This window comes from Hydra viridissima, unplaced genomic scaffold, assembly GCF_058129835.1.
Source record: "Hydra viridissima isolate aposymbiotic clone 2 unplaced genomic scaffold, HvirCarnegie_v1 scaffold_3, whole genome shotgun sequence".
NCBI classification, from domain to species: Eukaryota; Metazoa; Cnidaria; class Hydrozoa; order Anthoathecata; family Hydridae; genus Hydra; species Hydra viridissima.
In genome coordinates, this window is record NW_028324302.1 from 5,556,434 (window position 1) to 5,571,632 (window position 15,199).

Here is a 15,199-nt window from a genome sequence, read left to right on the forward strand (position 1 = left end):
CCCCTTCACATTAAACTTGGTCTTATCAAACAATTTGTCAAAGCATTAAACCCAGATAGTGCAGCATTCCAGCATATTCGGCAGATGTTTCCAAAGGTGTCAGATGCAAAAATTTCAGCAGGTATATTCGTTGGTCCACAGATTAAAGTTATGTTGGCATGTAAGGAGCTTGAGGACAAAATGTCTGCTGTTGAAAAAGAAGCATGGACTGCATTTAGACATGTTGTTCATAGCTTTTTAGGCAACAATAAGAGTGATAACTACAAAGAGATAGTGGAAAACTTAATTGTACGGTACGCAGATATGAAATGCAGAATGTCAATAAAGCTGCATTACCTGCATTCACACTTGGAATTTTTCAGACCAAATTTGGGTGATGTGAGTGAAGAGCACGGGGAACGTTTCCATCAGGATATTCTTGCAATGGAGAAAAGATACCAGGGCAGATGGGATGCAGCTATGATGGGTGACTACATCTGGTGTTTGATACGCGATGACGAGAAACTTCATAAAAGAAAACCTCGTTCTACTGTTCACTTTTAGTGTTTTTTGAGATTGTGAGAGACTGTTACAATACAATATAATGTAACATGATTGCAAAACGATTTATATTAATTATATGTTTAATTGATTTTTTTTTTTTTTACGACCAAACGATTGATGCAATAAAAAATCCAATGTCATATTCAGACTCAGCATACTCAAATTAATTAAGAAACATCAAAAAACTTTGATAAACAGAAATTTTTTTTTTTTTTGTTACATTGTGTTATAGACACTCATCTTGTGGACAGGACTTCTTATAACGACCTCATTTTTTTTTTTTACTATTCCTTGTGTTAATAACATTTATCATATGAAGGGCTCAGTGGAAAAAGTACTCAAGTCACAAAATTAATGTTTTGAGAAAATTTAGTTTGATCAGAGATATAACACTTCAAAACAAGGATTTAAAATGGCTGATCAAAGTGAAGGGCTTAGTGAAAAAAGTACTTAAGTCACAAAGTAAATGTTTTGAGAAAATCTACTTTGATCAGCCATTTTAAATCCTTGTTTTGAAGTGTATTATCTCTGATCAAACTAAATTTTCTCAAAACATTACTTTTGTGACTTGAGTACTTTTTCCACTGAGCCCTTCATATTTGATTATTTTAGTGCACTTTAGAAAGAAAAAAAAAACAAGAAAAAAAATGCAACGTTTTCAACGTTGTCAACGAAATTGAGATTACTTTATTGTTAAATCCGTAAAAAATGAAGGCGCTCACTATTTGTAAAATTCATCTTAAACTTTAGTAATCTATGTTAAGACAAAAAGCAGTTTTAAAAAAGATTATATAACTTATGTAAAAACTGTTTTGTTTTCTCTAAAAAGTTATATTATTAACATAGATTATTATTTTCACTTGTATATTTATTTATATAGTTATTCATTTATTTCACTATTTAGTTATTCAACTATTGAATTCATCTATTTAATGAGGGTCATGTTTTGAATACTTTCACCGTATCTCTACAGCTGATTTTCAGCTCATTTACGTTTTTGATAAACTGTTTCACTTGGCAACGAAATCTGATTGTTGAGGTGCCTATAAAAAATCAAACTTTACATTTTTTTGTGCTTAGGCAAAAAAAAAAATTTAGCTATCTTATAATTGTTTACACCTTTCGGACTAACTAGGAACAAATATTTTGCAATCAAAAGGTTCAGTTGTAAGCTGAAAGTTTTTTCAGTAATCAACAAATAAAATGAGTTCTTTTGGATTCAGAACCAGTTCCAAACCTTTTCTAAGTATTGGTGATATTCATTTATGTTTTCCATATACTTTCACGTCCGCTGACTTTTTCACGTCCGCTGACTTTTTCATATCTCTATCGATTATGAGCCATTTTCTGAAGTAAGTTTTATTTAGGATTTCAGTACATCGTGGACAACTCTAAATGTTTTTTTCAATAAGTTACATAGGTTCAAAATTACAGTTCAGTAGACCAACTTGTACCTTACGTTTTTTTAAATTGAGATTAAATTAATTAGGTTTATGACCTTTAGCACCTTTTCGTTGTAAATTATAAGTTGCAATAAATCACGGTTTGAAAATTTTGACTTTTTTGCCGACTAAATATCCCAAAATTGTCCTTTTAAGGGTTAATTCTATATATGTTGGGGACTCCAAAACAATAAATTTTAAAATCCTGGATTAAAATCCAAGGGAGATATTTAGCTTTGCATTTTTTTATTTTTTTAGATACTTTACAAATATTTGTCAGCAAAAATAAATTGTTTTTTTACCATACTCTAACAATTGCGACAACTAATTCTCTTTGGACAGTCATTTAGAATATTCTCTTTAAATAATCATTAGTAATTGCTACACAAGTAATTCCCTCCGGACCAATATTTGTCACACTCTCTTCAGACAATCATAATTGGTTGCAAAACTATTTCCTTAGAGACAAAGTCAGCACAAAGAATTTGCACATAGGGGAAGTGGGGGCATAACCGCATATGGAGACATAACCGTTTTTCAACATTTCCCTTTGAAAAATGTTACCTAATATGGCAAAAAGCATACCATGCGTCAGTAAATCAGTTTCCTTCATTTCGATTATGTCAAAAAGAACGCCTGTTGCGTTTCTGGAAAGTTGTACATATAATAATGTCTATTTTGATAAAAAATATTATATTTATATCATATTTTTCCAGACCATTTTTTTGAGAATTAAGCAATATTTGATTTTAGTGTGAAACATATTTGTTATCAGCATTATTTCATCTCACTTAGGGGCACAACCGTTTTTTTCACTAAGTCTAATTTTTGTGTTATAACATTTTCAAAAACCGTTTTATTTTTTTCTTAATTGCGGTAATTTAAAGCTTAATGATGTGTTTATCGAAATACACTGTTAAAAAAAACGCATGCCGTTTTTATTTTCATACTCCATTAATCTAAACGTTACGGGGGCTATTATACCCCCACTTCCCCTAAATGAAATAAAAAGATGTAGCACGAAACTTATGATAGTCATGATGCAAGAAACTATAAGCAGTTAAACAGTATATAATTAATTTTAATAAATTTAATATATAAACGTAAATAAAAGTTACAAATATCAACATGACTTTCTTTCTTTATATTACGCTAAAAAATATTACACTTACAAACCAAATAAAAATAATATTGCATAGGTATTAAAATCATTGCTATTTTTAGCTATTTTTAGAAAAAATAAAAATGCCTACATTTTTCAAAGACCATGATGACTGCCGAAGACAGCGTGTGTTATTTGTATGAAGAAAAGTGACAGAGAAATTTCAAAACATTTCATTTCTGAGATTCATCGCTTGATTTCATCAGATGTGAATTTTCAGGATGAAAGAGTGCCACTCGGAATTTGTGTTACATGCCGTTGCAACCTGAAAAAATTGGGTGATGGAGCTAATTCCTTAAAGGCAATACAACTCTACAGTTTTGATTCCATTGTTGTGAAGCCATTAACAAGACTTACAACATGTTGTGATTGCATTATTTGTCAAATTGCAAAGGTGAAAGGCAAAGAAAAGCATCCATTTGAAAAGGATCTTGCATCAAAATCTTTGCAAGAAGAAAGAAAGTCAGTTGAAAAACAATGCACAAAATGCTTGTTTATAATTGCTTGTGGAATTTCTCACAATTGCAGCGATACAACTCGCCGTGCAAACTTATATCAATTTGCATAGGAAGGTTCTGTGGGCGTAGAACAAGTTGCTTCATCTGTCAAAACATCTCCGAGCAGAACAAATCGTCTTGCTCAAGCTCATGGCAAACCTCTTCCGTTAAAAAAAAGGTTAGTTATTTTATTTTTCTGTGCATTCTGAGCAATACAATTTATATGTGAAGTAACTGATTTAGTTTTCTTTCTTAAGGAACATCTGCAGCTCATTCACTCTTTCAAGGCCCTTTGACAACAAAAAATATGGTTGATATTCAGCAGAGTACTGGCCTTTCAAACAATAAAATAAGAAAGCTTTGAACTTTTCTAAACCAAATTAGTCCAGTTCGCCTTACTGAGCCAAATTTTCAACAGAAATTTGCATCAGCAGGATCTAGTCAAAAAGATTTTTTCATTGCTACCAATGCAAAATTGCCAGATTTAAATGAGGTTCGTGACATTGTACATTGTATCAATTTAAAAACCCTGAAGGAAAACATCACAGTTTCAAAAGATTTGATGAGCTCGTACCCTGTGAAACTTGGCCTTGATGGTGGAGGGTCCTTTTTCAAAGCTAGTTTGAGCTAATTTCTGAAACACCAAAGAGAACAACAAAGTCCAGTTAAAAAGTCAATTAAGTTAGCTTTTCCATTACAGCTGTACCATGGTGTTCACTTCAATGGTAATGATTGCATGAAGTTGCTGAAAAAAATTGACACTCTGAAGCAGATAACCGTGGCTGATAAGGAATTTGAAGCATCATCCATCGGCCATGTTCTACATTTGTTTCTCCAAGTTGTTAATTTTTTGCTAAAGTTCATGCTGTCTTTTACCATATTCCACAGTTTCTAAAGCACCATAAAACTGCTCTTGGAATTTACAGTGAGCAAGTAACAGAGGCACTCCATTCAAATTTCAAGCCTCATTGGCAAAGATTCCAAAACAAAGTATTTGGGTAAGTAAGTGAGAAAATTCGGTAATTTCGATGCTAAATATCTGCCTTGGATTTTAATCCAGGATTTTAAAATTTATTGTTTTGGAGTCCCCAGTATATATAGAATCAACCCTAAAAATGGGCAATTTTGGGATATTTAGTCGGCAAAAAAGTCAAAGTTTTCAAACCGTGAAATGATGATGTCAGAACTTTCTCAAATCAAAGATCAATCTTTCACCTAGCAAAGATAGTTAAATTTAATTAATTATTCTTATTTAGTTAACTAAACACCCTACATTTTCAATTTTTTTTTTTTTTCGTTTTGAGAAAAGATTTTTTTTTAAAGTAATTGACAACAGATTTATAGTGTATTTATAGTGTATAGTGACAACAGATCTTATAATGTATCATTTCGATAAATATTGCTATTCGATATTTTTTACTAACTTGCTGTAAACCTTTTATAGTTAGTTTATAATTCTTTTAATAAAAACCGTCTCGATAACTATTATTAATAAAATAGCTTGAGCTATTTAAATTTATCATCATATTACCAAAACAGATCGCTTCAATGTTTTCACTCAAAATGAAAGGTGCATAATATTGTTTTACTCAACGTAAAACGATTGTAGCACTATGCTACTCGACATGAAATGACCATAGCACTATTTTTTCTCAAGATAAAATAACTGAAGCACTATTTCAGACTCACTTGACTAAACACCATGGCACGTTACGTAAAACTAACTAAGAAAAAAATAGTTAAAAGCTGAAATTTCCAATAATAAAAAATAAATCAACTGGAGAAAAATTTTTAAATTTGAAATTCTCAATTAAGATTTTTTATTCCAAACAAAAGTGTGTACCATTCATTGTAAAAAAACATTATTTAAACATACGATTGAATATATCACTTTAAAAACTTTTCTCTGTAAAAAGCACCTACAAACGAATTGTCTGTACCAAAGATAGCACCAGTCATTCTGCTGTATTTGTTAACTTGAACCAGTTGTTCTGCTGTATTTGTTAACTTGAACCCAAACTAAATTTATTTAAACAGCTTTATTTATTAGTTCTGAACTCAATAGCGAAATATAAATTGAAGATATATAAAATTCTTCTCTTTAGCCTGTTAAAACGCTACCATGCGGTCTGTGATACTGCTATTTTTTACTGGTTTTTTCGAATTTATTTTCTCACAATGGGTTCCGCAAATGGAGAGTAGGAAATATTTTTATAAATAGTGCTTTACTTTTTACATTTGTAAATCAACAGAAAGCATGAACTGCAAGATTATATTATACCGTAAAAAAAAAAATCAAAATTAATAACGAATGTTTGATTTTCATATTTATATTGACTTCAGGATCTTAAAACAAAGATTTTTTAAATTTTAGACAGCAAGTTGTTTGAAGGTGACATTCAGTTGCATCCTAGTGAGAGGCCTAATTTACCAAACTCATACGGAAGCTTGAGAAGAGGACGTTGGCCAAATAACACTGTACCTTACGATCTTAGCAGAATGAGTAAGGAAGATATACAAACCTAAAAAAATTACAAAAACTCTTTAAAAGACAAAGTATTTTTTTTATAAAAGAAAAGTTTAGAAATAAGGTATAATAATAAACTCAATTGATTAATTATGAATTAGTTAAAAAGTAAATAACAAAGTGTAATGGCAAATGGCAATAAAAATGATAACTAATGGCAAATAATAAAAAAAAAAAAAAAAAAACTATGAAAATTGATAAATTATGTACAGTAGTAAATAAATGTAATATTGACTAATAAAATAACTAAATAACAAAATGGTAACTAAGATGGTAGCTAAGAAAATAATTAAAGCATGATAAAAAGTTAACAATATATAATTTTTTTTCGCCAGACTCAAAGTACCACCACTATATATTCAAAGCAATTGAAGAGTACCACAAACATACATGCTTAAAATTTGTGCCAAAAACAAACGAGTTAACTTACATCAGTTTTTATTCTGGAGATGGGTATGTAACTTTTCCTAGTAAATACTATTATATGTATATGTATATATATGTATATATGCATATATATAATATAATACAATGTTGCTGTTTATTGACTTTTGATTTGATGGGAATCAATATTTAAAAAAATTATACATCGAGAAATTATTGCAGAGCAAGCTTGACTAAATTTGTAATTACCTTTTGACACTGCATTTGATGTAGTTATTTCATGTAGCAGCATGATAGAGATTAATAGTATTTAAATCCAGTTACTTTTATTTCAGTCATTGATAAATTTGGATTCTTCAGACATGGCAACTTGTGCTTCAAGAAGCCAATCTAAGTATCCACTTTTTGGTTAGCCAGATGATCTACCTAAAAATCAAATCCCTACCTATTTAGACATGCCATGTGTTACTTGTTTCACCTACATGATGATTTATGTGGATCAAATTATTGAGCAAAAGTTTTTGCTAGCCAAGTGAAAAATATCTATGATAAAGCAAGTGTTCCATCAACTTATATCAACAGCATTGTGGTTTAAGTGAAGAGACTTATCTCTTTATGACAGAAATCAGTGTGGGTGAAAGTTCTCATGTAAAATACCACTCATAAAATCGCGCAAGATAAATATACTTTAACGATATTTTTAACGTAAAAACCATGCTATTAATGTATTGCTTTTGTAAACTAAAAGATCATTAACTTGTTATTCTCAAAATGGCGAATATTAGGGTTTTTAATGGGATTTTTTAAAACTTTGGCTTCGAATTAGAGCACTTTCCGTCGATTTTCAGGTCTAAATTCTTTATCATAATCAATCATTAAAAAAAAAAAAAAAAGGGGGGAGGGGGGGGGGGGAGAAACTGCAGTAGCGCCAGTTAACCTTCTCCTCTTTTTTATATATAACATAATATGTATTTAAAATGTAAAAAATTTATCTAGCTGTTCTTCACCTGTTGGTTATTGGTATCGCAGGATCAATAACATATCATTAAGTCTTGGGTGCTTTCAACTTGGTACTGTAATGCACGAAATCGGACATAGTATAGGTATATTTATCTTCTTTTTGCAGCATCATTACTGTTACATGCTTTATAAAACCGTTTAGTTTATCTTAATCTACTTTATTGACTAAAAAGACCATTTGTATCTAGAAAACTAAAATTAACTTTGAATTTATGTTAGGACTATTTCATGAACAAAGCAGACCGGATCGGGATGATTTTGTTGAAATTCACTGGAATAATGTCCCACTAGGTAAGCGAACTCAGGAATATAATAACCGCAAGACTTGTTGTAATATCAGTTATGATCAATGATATATATTAATTAGATATCTTAGGGACTGTTTATATGGACAAAGGCTAGCCCGTTTGCCAAGATCTCGGCAAAAAGTAATGAGGCTTGCCGGGCTAGCTCTCTTAATGATAAAAACGCAAAATAAAATTAAGTTGAAATAAGGACGACGTCAAGATCTCGGTGAACGGACTAGCCCTGCAAACGAGCTAGCCCGCTTTCATATACACAGCCCCTAAGTCGCGCTTCCGCAGTGAAGCAAATTTTTTGCCAACCCAGGTTTGTTTTGGCGCAATGATAAATCAAAGCAAAGCAAAAAAGTATTATTGTCAGTTTAAACAAACGGCTACCGGCAAACCCTAAAACTTGGTTTACATTTTCTTACGGAATTTTTGTGAAGTTAGACATCTAGTTAACGTATATCATTGGTGACGATTTGCTAAATTTGTATTTTTTAATTTCAGGTGAGCGTTCAAACTTTGATAAATATCCAAGTCTGATTGACAGTTTGGGGACTCCTTATGACTATTTCTCAATGATGCACTATGGAGAAAATGCATTCGGTGGTAATCAAAGAACAATAACAACAAAAGATCCCACAAAACAAAAGGTGATTGGCACAGCAAAAGGTTTCAGTGCTACGGATATTAAGCAAATTAATTTAATGTATAATTGCCCAAGTTAAAATATTAAAGTTATCTTTTAAAATATCTAAACTTAGTTTGCTTTTTTAATTTTTATATCACCGTCATAGCAAAGTAAATCGACTACAGCAGGCAAGGTGGACAAAAACGATTTGTTCGAGGATTGTTACGGATGAATTCATTAAAATTTTGGTGTTTTTTAATGATTAGTTATACACTTTTTGATTAATTTAAAGCTTTGGGAAATTTTTATCTTATAAAACTTAAATACGGAATAAAAAAGTCCCTTTTTAAATTAAGAGAAAATGGATAAAGAATAAAAAACATTCTCAATTTTACACATAAAGCGTAAAATTGAGAAATCGACGAAAATCTTTATTACGGGCTTCTTGAGACTCCACCGAAAGTTACCCGATGGAAGAAACCATGTTTAAATAACTTCCGATCTATGTACAAAATTGTGTGCATTATAATAGGCATGTAGTACGACAGATAACGATTTTTTTTTTCAGAATATCGTTTTTCAAATTCCATAAAATTAAAATAAAAAAAAAGGGTCGAATTTTTTAACGAGATTAGCGTATAATCCCATAATCCCACAACTCCGGCTTCATAAAGATCCTGCGAATTTTAACACGCATATTTTTTCTCTTTTGAATAAAGTGATTAATAAATTTAAAAAGTACCCACCCTCTGCAGAAAAATCCATCACAGCAACAGAATAATTACTTTCCTAAAATCTTGTTTAATGGTATTGAAAGCAATGTAAAATTGCAACTAGACTTTTTCATAAATCAAATTATTTTTTAATATCACTTTAACTGCTTATAACTCATCACCCTGAATGCTTTTCATAATTAGAACCTCCAGTTTTAACCGATGAGAGACTGTTATTTTCAGAAATTCATCAGTTAGTTGATTCTTTGAACTCCTTTTTGTCCATCCAGCTCGTTTAAAGCGATTTATTGTGTAGTGGTGAGAAGTTGCGTTCTCACTTGACCTAGCGTCCACAAACTTGTATTTATAGCAAAATGCTGCAACGTTGTAAAACTTGTAAACAAAAGCTTTAAATAGGAAATGGTGGTGAAAGTAATCAATTATTTAAAAACAAACTGGTGAATTCTGTCGAAGTTTGTTACGTGCAGTTGTTGGTAGCAGAAAATTAGAAATTGAATCTTGTCGAAGCGCGTTAAAAACTGGTTTAGCTTAAGACTTTTGAGCCAGCATAATATCAGTTTTAGTAACATTTTATTTCACATTTACGGGCTCACGATATTAGATATCTTTTATATGTATATATATATATATATATATATATATATATATATATATATATATATATATATATATATATATATAACACAGCAATTGTCAAGAATACCTTAAGTCACAATAAGTCGGAATTGTATAAAATTATTTTCCCCAACCAAAAAGTAATAATTTTCATCAAAATATCTTTTTTTCATCAAATAAGGTTTTTTAACCCATTCATTAAAAAGACCTCTTTCCTAGTTTGAAGAAACACCATGTTATAAGTTTTCGATAACGTAACTCAGCTTTTCTGAAACTTTCGTTTCTGACAAGGATTTTAACGCTACTAAATAAATTTATGCACTAAGAATTCCAAAACCTCTTCTGATTTATGTTATTCGGGCAATTGATGCCGAGTGTAAGTATTTTTTCAAACGCTTAAAAAAAAAACTTAAACTAAATACTTTTAATTTTTTAAGGGGTACACACAAAATAGTAAATGTGAGAAAAGGGGTAGAGGAAGGTGAAAAAGATTTCCCCCGCTTTGAGAATAGTAACAAAGAAAGAGCATAAATAGTTTGACAGAAGTTTTACATTCGTAATTAGAGAGAAGTTAGTGAAAAGATGACAATCGCAAAGAGGAATTTAATCACCAGGCTTACATCATACTCTTTTATAAAAAGAACAACGTAACTGAACAACGTAATAGTAGACAATAATTTACTACCCTTTAAAGGATATCAAAAAGAATGTCTTCTATTTTTAAGCAAAAAAAAAAAAAAGGAAATGTTGAAAACGAAAAGTTAAAAATTTATGCACCAAATTCACTGGTGTATTAAATCGCCATTCTCAAGAGTTTTTGCATCTACCTTTAAATCAGATGCAACTCTATCTTTAGACACATCCTTTGATAAGTTCTCAACCACGCTTGTGAGGTATTCTGGCAATGCTTTAAAAGGAGTAGCACTGGGTGTAAAAAAATGATCGCTGCGTCTGGCAAGCAACCTCAGAGCTCTCCATTGAAAATTTGGTTGTTTGACCAATTTGTATTCATCTTCAATACCTGCATTAGGATCAGCTTGCTCAATTGCTTCATCAAAAAAATCTTTTAAGTTAGGCAGAAATTTAAGACGAGAATCTTCTTTCGCAGAAGCCAAGTTATCTAAATAAAAAAGATTGAAAATAAAGTTTAATCCATTTTTATATACCACATTTGATCATAAATATGCTAAAACATACACAATGACTTCAAACCAATAAAATTTACTTGTTGGTAATATTTATGATTTAAGTTAAAATATCTAATCAAATTTTGAAAAAATATTGAGCAAAAATAAATAACCAGGATTAAGGTTCCATAAACGGGTTAACTCAGAGGTTCCCATATTAAGCTTCTTGTTCTGATTCAACACAAAATCTTCACCAATGGAACGTTTTTTTTTTTTTGACCCCACTTCTGTCTCAGAAATAGAGTTTATCTTAGCAAAGCTCGGACACCCTTCATTCTTCCAATTAATCCAGTTTTCTTCTCTGTTCAAAATATGCTTCACAGTTTCACAAAACCTTTTTCCATCTGGTGGAGTTTCACTAATAGAAGTGTAAGCCATTTCAGTAGCATCATTAACCCAACTTAATTGGGCATCATTGAGCACCTGGGAAGAACTTTTGAATTTACTGGTTCCAGAAAGATATTGAAAAAGAATAAGAACTTGAACTAAAAAATTTCTCCGGAAATTACTATCATTTAGTTGAAAATTGAAAAGTTTTTCATTAGTTAGGTATTTTGCAAAATAGTTGTTTACAGTCTGCTTCACTTGCTCAGCATCAATAGGAGTTTCAATGGGTTTTTTTTTGCGTATATTAAATTCAAGCTTGAAACTTGCAAAAATTTTGAGAATCTAAACAAAAAAAAATCTTTCAGTTATAGCAACAGGCTTTACATCAAACTTTTGTACATATTTCAGAAACTTTGAAAAGTAAAGATTCTTGTTGCAGACATATTAACAAAAAGCCTTATAATTGACAACATATACTCAAGCAGCAAGTTCTTTTTTTTGCAAATGATTTTTTGTCCAGAAATGTTTCAATATATATATATATATATATATATATATATATATATATATATATATATATATATATATATATATATATATATATATATATATATATATATATATATATATATATATATATATCAGGGCTAAGTAAAGTAAAATTCTACTACCTAACATTAATCCTAGTAAAATCCCACAAAAAATTATTTTAAAAATACTTTAGTCGCAATTTCAAATACAAAATACCCTAACAAGAAAGTTAATTTTATAATTTAATTTATTCAGGATTTATTTAGTATTATCTGCATTATGTTTAATTAAAATTAACTTGCACCAACTGTAAAAGTGTGTAAAAAAAAACTATATTTAGAAATGCCATTAAAATAAATTTCTAATGTCTGCGCAGTAATTTTTATTCATGTAAAAATGAAGCATATATTTATTGCATTACTGTTTACTTTAATAATTCATTGAATACTCAAAATTATAACTTACCTCTGAAATATTTCCACTTATTAGACTCCAACCTTCCTTTGTGTAACATTTTGATGGATTAACAAAATATTCTTGTAAAGTCCAAAATTTTATATATAGATTATAGTCAACAGGATTGGCAACTAACTCTCTATCATCAGTTTCCATTGAATCAATCACTTGAATTTCTTCAAAATCTAGTTTATCTTTTTTAAACAATGTAACGTTTTCTAAGTGAAAATTGCTCATTAAATTTAATGCAGACTTTTCTTCCACAGGAAAAAGTTGAGCAAGAAAGAGTTGAATTCTACCACAAAATATTGTATTCTGAGATTTTGACAGTCTACGCAGCATATCATTACACATTCTTAGCAGATGATTCTTTCCAGTACTAAAAAATGGTTCTGAATTCCAGACTGATACATTTTTTTCAATATACTTAAACATTTTTTCACAATCACACAAAGTCAAAGTGTCAAAAATATCACTAAGCAATAAAATAGGCAAATTCTTTGTACAAAACAGCTCTTTAGCATGAATAATAACATAGTCTATAAGTTCTTCATACTGAGATATATTATTTATTTCAACATTTTTCTCAGAAATATCATTAATATCGTGATTTTGAAGATCATTACTTGCAGATAAAAGTTTACATAAGATTACTCGAAAAGCCTGATCAGTAGCAAGTCTGCAATCATTCTCAACACCTTCATATTTCATGAACAACTTCGAAATCGCTTCAGTTGAATAAGGTTTTCTTTCAAGACAAATACAATCAATAACTTCATTTTGCATCGATAAAAAGTCGAATTTTTGACTATCAATATAAACTACCATTTTGTATTTGTCTTCGTAATTCCAGCTCGAAAAAGTAAGAGTTTCCTACATCCTCGAAAAGAATAACAGAGTTTAAAGACAGTTAGAGAATGTTATTAATCAAGGCTTTGATAGAAGGGACGGAATTCTTAACCGGTAGGAATCACTGTACAGTAACCGCAACCGGACGGTACAAATCACTTGAGAAGTGATGCCAGTACTTTTTTCACCTTAATTTTAAAGTAAAATTTATTTTTAAGTTTACAAGGTGTGTGTGTGTGTGTGTGTGTGTGTGTGTGTGTGTGTGTGTGTGTGTGTGTGTGTGTGTGTGTGTGTGTGTGTGTGTGTGTGTGTGTGTGTGTGTGTGTGTGTGTGTGTGAAAGTTGAGGTATGAAGGATTAAGAAATGCTGATAGAGTCATTTCCTTTGAAAAAATGTACGTCATGTTGAATATTTTTTCTCTTTACACTTTTTATTTCTTTATCAATATCATCAAACAACTTATCCCAGTTAATTCGAGCGGGAAAGACCTTTAGTTTGTTTGAGTCGATCCAACATTTTTTGCCTTTGATATTCTAGGTATGTTTAAGACAAGTAGAATAAATCATTTACCTACAAATTGAGAAGCTTGGTACAAGCTAGGAAAATTAAATTCTTCTCCTGATCCAACAGACTTCAATGAGGGTGATTTTTTCTTGCTTTACTTAACCATTGATAAGATTTTATATTGATTCCAAAAGGATTCTAATAAACTTCTAAAAGTGATTCTAAAAGAGATAATATTTCTTGGCTTTTTTCGGAGATCAGACTTTTACAACGCTGCTCAAAAGTTTAGCAGGCAGCTGAATTAAATTAAATTTATTTCTTTAGAGCTTAAAAAATAGAAAAAGAGATAAAGTTTTTTTGTTATTTTAAACACAAGATTTATTTTTTAGAATATTTAGAATAGTTTAAGAGAGAAAAAAAAAAAAAAAGAAAAGCAATGAAAAAAAATATATTAAATTTTTTGGAACAATTAATCATATATAAAATAATAAAAAAAAAAAAAGCTGCTCATAAGTTTAGCACCCTGATTCTCCTTAAAGCTTTTAAAGAGAGCTTTTATTTTTTATTGTGGAGAAAGTTGCATCAGTAAATTAAACTCTCCTTTTTAATGAAATGTTAAAAAATAGTATGTAGTATTTTAAAAGTTCGTTATGAAATTGAAATTTTAAAAGTTCGTTTTAATTTGATTCATCATTTTTGCTTTATTTTTGTCTGAAAATTTGCCATGGAAAAAAAAAAAACAAGTTAAGAAATCAAACAGCGTATTATTGGCCTTAGTATTGGAGGTCATTCTAATATTGAAAAATCTCGAATTTTAAAGTGTGTTTCACCTTTCTATGTTAGTAGAATTATTGCCAAATTTAACGAAACAGGTAGTACGACTGACAAAAAGCGTTCTGGACGAACATGAGTGACAAGTATCACTGATGATAATTCTATTTATAGAATCGCCAGAAAAAATCCTAAATACTCAGTGAAACATCAAATCCTAAATACTCAGTGAAACAGATTGCATAAGAAGTAAAACTGACATTTAAAAATCAAATATCTAATCAAACAGTTAATAGAAGACTGATAGACCGTAAACTGTGGTGCCATGTTGCTGCCAGAAAGCCATTATTAAAACTAACAGATCGTCTAAAACAAATTGGATTTTGTAAAGCACTTTTAAAAACGAGTAATTATGAATTAAAAAGAATTATTTTTAGTGATGAATTAAATTAAATTGTCCTAAATCGTAAGAGCATAGTGATTGTCCGTTGGTAACCAATGAAAAATATAACTGTCGCTTAATTGTACCCAGGCCACAAGGTGGAGGTGGTTCAGTGGGTACTTGGGGCTGCATTATATATGATGGCCAAGGTTTACACATGTTCAACAACGGTCGAATGGACTGAAATATATATATTGACACCCTTGAAAACTATTGATGCCTACCAAGAACATTTTTTTTGGTAATGAGCCAGTAGATGTTTCAACATGACAATGCTCCATGCCATAATG

The 15,199-nt window shown here is 30.2% G+C and overlaps 2 protein-coding genes across 3 annotated transcripts; one reads left to right on the forward strand and one right to left on the reverse strand.

The window, feature by feature from the left end:
- Positions 1 to 5,714: 5,714 nt before the first annotated feature.
- LOC145200951 (zinc metalloproteinase nas-13-like) lies at positions 5,715 to 8,783 on the forward strand. 2 transcript variants are annotated; one of them, XM_090081177.1, is made up of 7 exons: positions 5,715 to 5,842; positions 6,019 to 6,147; positions 6,507 to 6,624; positions 7,552 to 7,658; positions 7,795 to 7,866; positions 8,370 to 8,515; positions 8,660 to 8,783. In XM_090081177.1, the coding sequence occupies exons 1-7, from the start codon at positions 5,767 to 5,769 to the stop codon at positions 8,723 to 8,725; spliced, it is 714 nt and encodes a 237-aa protein (XP_089937303.1). In that variant the 5' UTR covers positions 5,715 to 5,766; the 3' UTR covers positions 8,726 to 8,783. The 2 variants fall into 2 exon arrangements, with proteins under 2 accessions (XP_089937303.1, XP_089937302.1); XM_090081176.1 differs by lacking the exon at positions 8,660 to 8,783 and having other exon boundaries at positions 8,370 to 8,615.
- A 1,736-nt stretch (positions 8,784 to 10,519) lies between these two features.
- Positions 10,520 to 13,990, reverse strand: LOC145200788 (THO complex subunit 1-like). Its single transcript, XM_090081158.1, has 4 exons — positions 13,763 to 13,990; positions 12,353 to 13,380; positions 11,143 to 11,698; positions 10,520 to 10,962 (listed from the first exon to the last, which is right to left on the reverse strand). Exons 2-4 carry the CDS (start codon positions 13,169 to 13,171, stop codon positions 10,625 to 10,627), a joined length of 1,713 nt encoding a protein of 570 aa, XP_089937284.1. The 5' UTR covers positions 13,172 to 13,380; positions 13,763 to 13,990; the 3' UTR covers positions 10,520 to 10,624.
- Positions 13,991 to 15,199: the final 1,209 nt, after the last annotated feature.